The sequence below is a fragment of the Panthera uncia genome (assembly GCF_023721935.1).
Source record: "Panthera uncia isolate 11264 chromosome A3 unlocalized genomic scaffold, Puncia_PCG_1.0 HiC_scaffold_11, whole genome shotgun sequence".
Lineage (NCBI taxonomy): Eukaryota > Metazoa > Chordata > Mammalia > Carnivora > Felidae > Panthera > Panthera uncia.
Genome location: NW_026057578.1, coordinates 62,420,633 through 62,430,646, shown reverse-complemented (window position 1 = coordinate 62,430,646; position 10,014 = coordinate 62,420,633). Strand labels below are relative to the sequence as shown.

The 10,014-nt window shown below is 41.0% G+C and overlaps 1 protein-coding gene across 1 annotated transcript in view; it reads right to left on the bottom strand.

The window, feature by feature from the left end:
- Nucleotides 1-4,949, bottom strand: part of SLC3A1 (solute carrier family 3 member 1) — a 36,524-nt gene extending 31,575 nt beyond the window's left edge. Inside the window, exon 1 of the mRNA XM_049651439.1 lies at nt 4,479-4,949. Coding sequence (XP_049507396.1) covers nt 4,479-4,896 — 418 coding nt within the window. The 5' untranslated portion in view covers nt 4,897-4,949. The remainder of the gene's footprint in view (nt 1-4,478) is intronic.
- Nucleotides 4,950-10,014: the final 5,065 nt, after the last annotated feature.

Sequence of the window (10,014 nt, the reverse complement as noted above, 5' to 3'; positions counted from 1 at the left end):
TTTTGATCGAAGGATTAAAAACAAAACCAATATGGCTAAAATTGAAATATGTATATTGAAACAGGAATACTCAGAATTCTGTTGAATCTGATGAAATTCAAATAGAAAAGTCTAGGTCTACCAGTAGCATTAAATGGTCTTTTAGCAATAACCTTTGACCTTTAACATAAATGGAAAACATTAACATCTGTCTGTGCCTTGTTCATAGATTATATTTAAAATCAAGGTTACAGTATTGCTAATTTATCCTACACATGGTTTTTGAACACCTAATCTAAGCCAGGTGCTGGACTAAGTGCCAAGGCACAAAGAAGAGTAACACACGGTCTAAGCTACACTGTCCAGTATGACAGCCATTTGTACACGTGGCCATTGAGCACTTGCAATGTGACTCGTCTATTGAGATGTGCTGTAAATGCAAAACACACACTGGATTCTTAAGAATATGATAATGTAGGGGCCCCTTGGTGGCTCAGTCAGTTGACTGTCCACTATAGCTCAGGTCATGATCTCACAGTTCGTGGGTTCGAGCCCTGCGTTGGGCTCTGAGCTGACAGTTCAGAGCCTGGAGCCTGCTCTGGATTCTGTGTCTCCCTCTCTCCCTGCCCTCCCCCACTCATGCTCTGTCTCTCTCTCTCTCTCTAACAAAAATAAATAAACATTAAAAAAAAATTTTTTTAAGAATATAATAATGTAAAATATCTCAGAAATATTTTATGTTGATTATATGTTGATATGTTGGCTTAAACAAAATACTTTAAATGACTATTATTAAAATGGATTCTAAATTAAAATTAAATTTTTTTAAAGATTTTATTTTTAAGTAACCTCTACACCCAACATGGGGCTTGAACGTATAACTCCAAGATCAAGAGTCACGTGCTCTATTGACTGAGCCAGCCAGGTGCCCCTAAAATTAAATTATTATTAAAATGAATTTCTCATCTGTTTCTTTTGTACTTGTTTTAATGTGGCTCCTTAAAGAATTCACAATTATCTACGTGGTTCACGTTCTATACCCTTTGGACAATGCTGAAGCCAATAATTTACACAGAAGAGAATTCTAGATTTGGCTGAGAAGAGACACAGGAATGAAACTCCTTGTACTTGGAACCTTGTGGGATAATTAGCAGATAGTGTGTATTTGTGTGTGTGCGGTTCCAGTTCAGAGTCCTAATTGCAGATCAGACTTGAGTGTAGTAACTTCAATCTCCAATAACTTTGGGTGGGACCCCTATATGGCTTCCTACAATCAGAGCCTGTCACAGGTCCCACAGCAGGCTGGAGGTCACTGAGACCAAAGCACAAAGTCTCCTGACTCCTGGCATTGGGGCTCTTCCCCTATTATAGGATGCTTGTTTTTGTCCCCTTTGTACCTCAGTTCCTCCATATGGGTGTCTGTGAGACCTCACAGACTATTCACCACCAACAAAAGGATTTTGATTTCAATCAGAACAATACAAGATATCTTAAGAATAAGGAAAGGAACAGGATGGTAAAAACAAAGGGGCTGGACAGATACAAAGTAAACAAGGGATCCCAGGCCCCCACTCCAGGGGACAGAAGGCAATCACCAAAAACAAACTGAAACCTGGAGTGGTTCCTTCAGATAGTAACAAGCAAATCCCCTCAACCTCAAGGACAAATACCTATTGATTAAAGGAAACAACTAGTCCCTCAAGGCAAAGTTACTAGAAAAGGCAAACATAGGAGCTGATGAGACATGGCCCTGTGTATGGGAATTTGGGATGTATCTAGAAGGAGATTACAAGGGGAGGGCCAGGAAGTGGGGAGTTTATTTGGGTTTAGGGATTTTAGCTCTATTTTGTCAAAACATCACTTTTGCTAAGCATTTACTGCATAAAGGGAGCAGGTGCTAAGGCCACGCAGGGATGAGGGGTGTTGGAAGGGAAGTCACCAGGATAGGTTACAAGGTGGTATCAGAGGGGACTGTAAACAGTCCAAAGTCCCATGAGCTCTGGGGAGGGGAGTAGATGCTCTGACTGAAAGCTTAAATAAAGATTAATATAGGGGCACCTGGGTGGCTCAGTAGGTTGAGCATCTGACTCTTGATTTCAGCTCAACTCATGATCCCAGGGTCTTGGGATCGAGCCCTGCGTTGGGCTCCATGCTGAGTGGAAGAGACAGAATCCTCTCTTCCTCTGCCCCTCTCCCCTGCTTGTTCTCTCACTCTCTAATGGAAAAAAAAAAAAAGATTAATGCAGAAAGAGTTTCAACTGCACCTTGAAGGACAGATAATATTTCAATTAATTTTTTATTAATTTTTTAATACTTAAAAAAATTTTTTTAACATGTATTTATTGTTGAGAGAGAGACAGAGCACAAGTGGGAGAGGGACAGAGAGAGAGAGGTAGACACAGAATCTGAAGCAGGCTCCGGGCTCTGAGCTATCAGCACAGAGCCCAACGCAGGGCTCGAACTCACGAGCTATGAGATCATGACCTGAGCCGAAGTCGGACGCTTAACCGACTGAACCACCCAGGTGCCCCCATTTATTTTTTTAAAAGTTTATTAATTTATTTTGAGAGAGAGTTCAAGCAGGGGAGGGGTGGAGAGAGGGGGAGAGAGAATCCCCAGCAGGCTCTACACAGTCAGCATGGAGCCCGACGCAAGGCTCAAATCTACAGCACTGGGATCATGACCTGAGCTGAGATCAAGAGTCAGACACTTAACCAACTGAGGCACCCAGGCATCCCAATATTTCAATTAGTGAGGACACAGGAAGATACAAAAAAAGATATCAAGCATGAAAAAGAAAAGCCTTTTATTGATTATTTTAAAGTAATCTTCAAAAAAATTTTAAAGTTTATTTATTTTTGAGAGAGAAAGAGACAGTGCAAGTAGGGGAGGGGCAGAGAGAGAGAGAGAGAGGCGGGGGGGGGGGCGGGGAGACAGAGAATCCCAAGCAGGCTCCATGCTGCCAGTGCAGAGGCCCATGTGGGGCTCAAACCCCCGAAACCCTGAGATCAGGGCCTGAACAGAAACCAAGAGTTGGACGCTTAACAGGCTGAGCCAGCCAGGTGCCCCATCACATAGCCTTTCATTAATTATTAAGGTAAGTTAGAGATTTCAAGATCCTATTTGAAAGTTAGATTTTAAAGTTAGATTAAACTCAGGGGCACCTGGGTGGCTCAGTCGGTTAAGCAATGGACTCTTGATTTCGGCTCAGGTCATGATCTTCTGGTTGTGAGACTGAGCGCCGAGTCTGTTTCTGTGCTGAGGGTGGAGCCTGCTTGGGCTTCTCTCTCTCCATCTCTCCCTGGCCCTCCCCTGCTGTGTTCGTGTGCTCTCTCTCTCTCTCTCTCTCAAAATAAATAAATAAACATTTAACATTAGATTAAGCTCATCCCCAGTTCCCATACTCTATTAGATCATTTTCTTTTATTTTTTTTTTCAAACTAAGTCTTATCAAAAATTACCTTGTTTGTTTCTTATCATTACCTGAACTAGAGTGACCGTATCAACTAAGTTGTCCAGGACAGCTCCTGTTTACATTTGCTGTCTGGCAAAATTTTACTTTTAAAAGTGTCCTGATTTAAGCAACAAAGTATAAGGATGCTCTACACTTGACTCAGAAATTATTGGCGGAACTTAAACAAAATAGTTTTGGGGGGGCTCCTGGGTGGCTCAGTCGGTTGAGCTTCTGACTTTGGCTCAGGTCATGATCTCATGGTCGGTGAGTTCAAGCCCCGCGTCGGGCTCTGTGCTGACAGCTCAGAGCCTGGAGCCTGCTTCGGATTCTGTGTCTCCCTCTCTCTGCCCCTTCCCCCTTGGCACGCTCTTTCTCTCTCTCTCAAAAATAAACATGAGAAAAGTTTTTTAATAAAAAAATAATAATGTTTACCTTGTGCTTCATTTTATTTTTACTAATAGGGATATTATTTTAAACAATCCTCAATTCAAGTAACGCCCAACACTCTGCTAATACCTTTTTTCCTTCCCTTCATTTCTCAGGATTTAAACTTTAAAGACTCAGCCTATACCTTTTAAAGATATCACTTAATTTTTTTCTAAAAACATAATGTATGCTTTATTCACTAATAAGAAACTCAGCTAGATTACCAAACTAGCCCCTACACACACTGGGAAAGCAGTTCTAAGCTGTCACTCTGAGATAACCAACTAGAAGGTGCACAGAAGCAGGAAGCATTTGAGGAGGAAATGAGTTCCACATAAGAAGTCAGAATCGATGAACTAAGCATATATACTTAGTGGGCAATAAATGAAACAACTCACTGGGGGCTCAAAGGCATGCAGCGAGGAGCCTTTCATCGTGCCAAGAACTGCCGGGTTGTGCTGAATGGCTTTTCGAATATCATAAACAAGGAGAAGCTCGGCGTGACCAGTCACAGCGGAGTGTGCTTAGCGCCCAAGCCAGGCACGGTTCGGTTTTGAGGATTGAGAGCCATAAACCAGCTGCATCCCGGCCCCGCCCTAATCCCCACTTCCGAACCCACCTTTTAGGTCTCCGTTCCCATCCATGTCACTGTCCTTGAAAGATCTCGGGTAGATCTGGTACATGGGCCCCGCCTGCCACCAGTCGAGACACTTTGGAGAGACGGCGATGATGGCTACGGTAGCCCCGATGAGCACGAACACCGAAGCCACGGTGAGCCAGAAAAGCACCTCCCGGGGCAGCCGGTAGCGGGCCTGGCCTGAGAACTGGAACAGCACCTCCTTGGGCATGCCCGCGTAGGGCCTGATGTCCTTCAGGTCGGGCTCCACAGGGCCAAGGACGGCCACGGCGTCGTCCAGCCGGCTGCCCGGGTCCGGGTCCTTCTCCAGGATGTCTTCGTTCTGGACAAACCCGTTGTTTGTCCGGCATCCCTGCATACTCATCCTGATGGAGTCTGTCTTGCCTTTATTCTCAGCCATGTCCCACAGCCTTATCCCTTCAGAGGGCCTTCCTGCAATAAGAAAGGTGGAAAGGTGGCTTGCTGAAGTGCTTGGTCTTGTTAATGAGCTTTCGTGGTTTATAAATAAACCTGGGCGGACAAAGTCCAGCCAAGGAAGAAAGGGTAAAGGTAAAAGGGGTTTAAAAAAAAATTCTCTCTACATCAACCCTTGCGGCTGTTGTGGCTACTGTCCCAACGCTGAGGGATTCAGACCTGGACGGGAACAGGGGCACGGAGGAGGGGAAAGGCGAGGAAGAAGCAGGGTTCCACCGCAATTTAAATGTTACTTGACTGGGTACACCAGTGTTCACGGCAGCGTTATTCACAATAGTCAAAAGGTGGAAACAAGCCAAGTGTCCATCAAAGGATGAATGGACAAACAAAATGTGATATATGCAAACAATGGAGTAATATTCAGCCATAAAAAGGAAATCCTGTCACACGCTACAACATGGATGAAACTTGAAGACCTCATACTAAGTGAAATAAGCCACAAAAGAACAGATATTGTGTGATTCCACTTGTCTGGGGCACCTAGATGAATTTATAGAGACAAGAGAGTAGAAGGGTGGTTACCAGGGGATGGGAAGAAGGGAGTCATGGGGACTCACTGTTTATGGAGTACAGAACTTCCATTTGGGAGGACGAAAAAGTTCTGGAGATGGAGAGTGGAGATGGTTGCACAATAGTGTAAAAGTACTTAATGCCACCGAATAGTGGCAAATTTTATGCTATGTATATTTTACCACAGTAAAAAAAAAAAAAGTTTAAAAAATGGTCCTTTTTAGCTAGGTAGGAGAAAAAGAAATACTGAATTTTGCAAGCGGAAACAGGCTTTTCTGTATGTTTTGTTTTAAAGGTCTCTTTTCTTCCTCCAAACCCAAGAGGAAGAGTGTCTGGAGACAGGGAGCAACAACACTTTTGTAACTGAAGCTAACTTTATTTTATCTCAGTCCAGGCCAACCCTATAAATAAGCTTGTTGTACACTCAGTTGGACCTCAGGTGCCTCCAGTCTTGTTTTCTTTCTTTCTTTTTTTTTTTTTTAATGTTTATTTATTTTTGAGACAGAGAGAGATAGAGCATGAACGAGGGAGGGTCAGAGAGAGAGGGAGACACAGAATCTGAAACAGGCTCCAGGCTCTGAGCTGTCAGCACAGAGCCCGACGCGGGGCTCGAACCCACAAACTGCGAGATCGTGACCTGAGCTGAAGTCAGACACTTAGCTGACTGAGCCACCCAGGTGCCCCTCCAGTCTTGTTTTCTATTTTTTAGCTTCCATTCATTGAAGTACCCTCTGAGGGTGGGGGAAGAGAAGATGGGGAGAAAGGATTCCATGTCTAGCAAGTTCAAGTGCTTTACTATAGATAAATATAAATGCACTTAATACACGCACTTAAGAGTTATTTAATCATTGACAAGTGCAAAATACAACATTTGCAAACCCGAGCAAACTGCACTAAAGTTAGGTGTGCTTTCCTAGAAGATTCTTCAAGGCTTCCAAGAATGTGATGACTCATGCTTACCATTTAATCAATGGAATTTAAACAGCCTTATGACTCATTTGATCAGGTAACAAGGATTTTTGGTTCTTTAAATAAAGCTATATGAATTCTTAACATTCCTGTATTTTTTTATAGAATGGCTTGGAAGCAGTGTGTGGTACACAGGAATAAACCGTTTGATTTTGTCCAGGTTATTTTTCTAAAAGAGTAAATCCCAATACCTAGCTCATTGAATGCATCCAACATGGCATTTCTCATTAATTATGCATACTGTGTATTTTTTTAAAAATCAAAGGAATTCGGGGCGCTTGGGTGGCTCAGTCGGTTGAGCGTCCGACTTGGGCTCAGGTCATGATCTCATGGTTTGTGAGTTCCGGCCCCATGGTGGGCTCTGTGCTGACAGCTCGTAGCCTACAGCCTGCTTCAAATTCTGTGTCTCCCTCTCTCTCTCTGCCCCTCCCCTGCTCATACTCTGCCTCTGTCTCTCAAAAATAAATAAATGTTAAAAAAATTTTTTTAATAAAAATCAAAGGAATTTAGCATTATGTCTTGAAATTGCTTTATCTCTCAAACACATAATAGTAATTTTCACAAAAGAATCTAATTCTTTTTTTTTTTCTTTTCAAATTTTTATTTAAATTCTAGGTAGTTAAATTACAGTAGGTTTCAGGAGTAGAATTTAGTGATTCATCACTTATATACAACACCCAAGGCTCATCATAACAAGTGCCCCCCCTTAATACCCATCACCCAACTAACTCATCCCCCACCCAAGTCCCTCCATCAACCCTCAGTTTGTTCTCTATCATTAAGAATCTCTAGGGGCGACTTGGTGGTTCAGTCGGTTAAGCATCCAACTTCGGCTCAGGTTGTGATCTCCCAGTTATGGATTCAAGACCCCCATCAGGCTCTGTGCTGACAGCCAGGAGCCTGGAGCCTGCTTTGGATGCTATGTCTCCTTCTCTCTCTGCCCCTCCCCCACTTGTGCTCTCTCTGTCTCTCAAAAATAAATAAATGTTAAAAAAAGGAAAAGACTCTCTTAGGGTTTGCTTTTCTCTCTCTGTCTTTTTTTAAAGTTTATTTATTTTTGAGAAAGAGACAGAGAGTGTGAGTGGGGGAGGGGCAGAGAGAGGGAAAGAAAGAATCCCAAATAGGCTCTGCATCATCAGTGCAGAACCCAATGTGGGGCTCGATCTCATGAAGCATGAGATCACCACCTGAGCCAAGATCAAGAGTCAGACACTTAACCAGTTGAACCACCTAGGTGCCCCTCCTCTCTCTCTTTTCTTCCCCCTTCCCATATGTTCATCTGTTTTGTTTCTTAAATTCCACATGAGTGAAACCATATGGTATTTGTCTTTCTCTGAGTGACTTATTTCATTTAGCATAATACACTCGAGCTCCATCCACATCATTGCAAATGGCAAGACTTCATTCTTTTTGATGGCTGAGTAATATTCCTGTGTGTGTGTGTGTGTGTGTGTGTGTGTGTGTGTGTGTACCACATCTTCTTTATCCATTCATCAGTCAATGGACATTTGGGCTCTTTCTACAGTTTGGCTAAACAGGACCTAATTCCTGAAATTCTGTTACTATTTGGGGGAAAAAACAATGTGCAAAAATACCCATAGTTTCAAAATAATTTTATACAAAATAACTTTTAGTTATAAATCCTTAAATTCTAATTATGCAATCATATAAATGCAGAGAAAACTCTACATCACAGCAGTATGCCTTCATGACAGAAATGCTCCATTTCAACTTTTCTACACCCAAGATGGGGCTCAAACTCAGGACCCAAGATCAAGAGTCACACGCTCTACTGACCGAGCCAGGAAGGTGCCCCTCAACTTCTCCAAATTTTATTTAAGATAGCAACAATACTTTAAGCTTCCAGACATGCAAACTAGAATCTTTTAGAAACAAACGAATGATTATCTAGTCTTTGGTGGGAGGATTTCTTTAAATAATAAAAGCAATCACAAAAGAAGATTGCTTAAATAGATTGAATAAAATTTTTGAATTTATTATATCATAAAGTGTAGTCACTAAAAAGCATATGCCAAGTTGGGAAATATACTGGTAACAAATATGCCAAAGAGCTATGTCTTTAACATTAAGGGGACATAAACATTGTTAGGCTTTATACGTATGTATATGAAAGTTCATGATATCAAGTAAAAAATATGTATGTCAATAGAAAACTCAGAAAAAAATATAAAGACATTTCACACAAATTAATTCGCTAATATTAGAGAAACAAAGGAACATTTCCAATCACCTTGGCAAAGAATTTCTAAAAGATTATAGTGCTGGTGAGTGTCCAGGGTAAATTGACATAATAACGCTAGAAAGTAATTTGGCAATGTGTATCATGAGCTTTAACATTTTCAGAGTAATAAATGAAGCCAGGTTTTAAAATATAAACTCCAGTAAAATAAGGAGTTGGTACGAAAGAAGGGATAGGTCAAACGATCAGCTGAACAGATTGGAGTCACCAAAAATAGACCCCTATTCAGAAGGGAATTTAGAACATGAAAAGGCAACATTTCAAATTAGGAAAAGAAAGATTATTTAGTAAGTGATGTTGGACAACTAGCTAGCTATTTGAAAAAGAAAATAAAGCTATATAGCTTTCCTTATTCCTTACATCAAAATAAGTTCTATGTAGATCAGATTTACAAGTAAAAAGTAAAACCATAAAAATGCTAGACAGAAATTTGTGAATGAAAAAAAACCTTGGAGTTGGAAAACCTTTCTAAATAGAATATGAAATATAAAACCTAGATCCTATAAAGGAAAAATTTATCAATTTTTTTAATGTTTATTTATTTTTCAGAGATAGAGCATGAGCAGGGGAGGGGCAGAGAGAGAGGGAGACACAGAATCTGAAGCAGGCTCCAGGCTCTGAGCTGTCAGCACAGAGCCCAATGCGGGGCTCAAACTCACAAACCGCAAGACCATGACTAGAGCCGAAGTGGGACGCCCAACTGACTGAGCCACCCAGGTGCCCCTTACAAAATTTAAAAACAAACAGAGCAATCCACAAAGATAGAAGGCAAATGGCAAACACATATGACAGCTAATATCCATAATACAGGAATTGATTATACAAACTAACACCAAAAAATAGAAAAATGGGCAAAGGATATAAAAAGTTGACAGGAAAAAAAATACAAGTGGTTAATAAACACACAATGTAAATTTCACCCAAAATTAAAGAAATAGAGACAAAAATAAAAACGATATACTACTTTTAGACTATCATTTTGGCAAAAATGAAAGACTTTGGTGATACCCAGCATCCAAAAATATAGAGGGAACTGGCACTCGTACATTCGTGCATACATTAGTGCAAACTTTGTGTAGAACAATTTGGGAGTCTATGTCAAAATTAGAAACTGCATAACTTTTGATTTGGAAATTACACTGCTAAAAACTTACCTTGAAGATGTAACCAACAAGACGTACATACAAGGATGTACACTGCAATAAAATTGAAGACAATCTAAACATCCATCAATAGAAAATAATTTAAGTAAATTATGGTTGATTCAGACAATGAAAGATCACATAGCTACTGCAAAGAACAAGT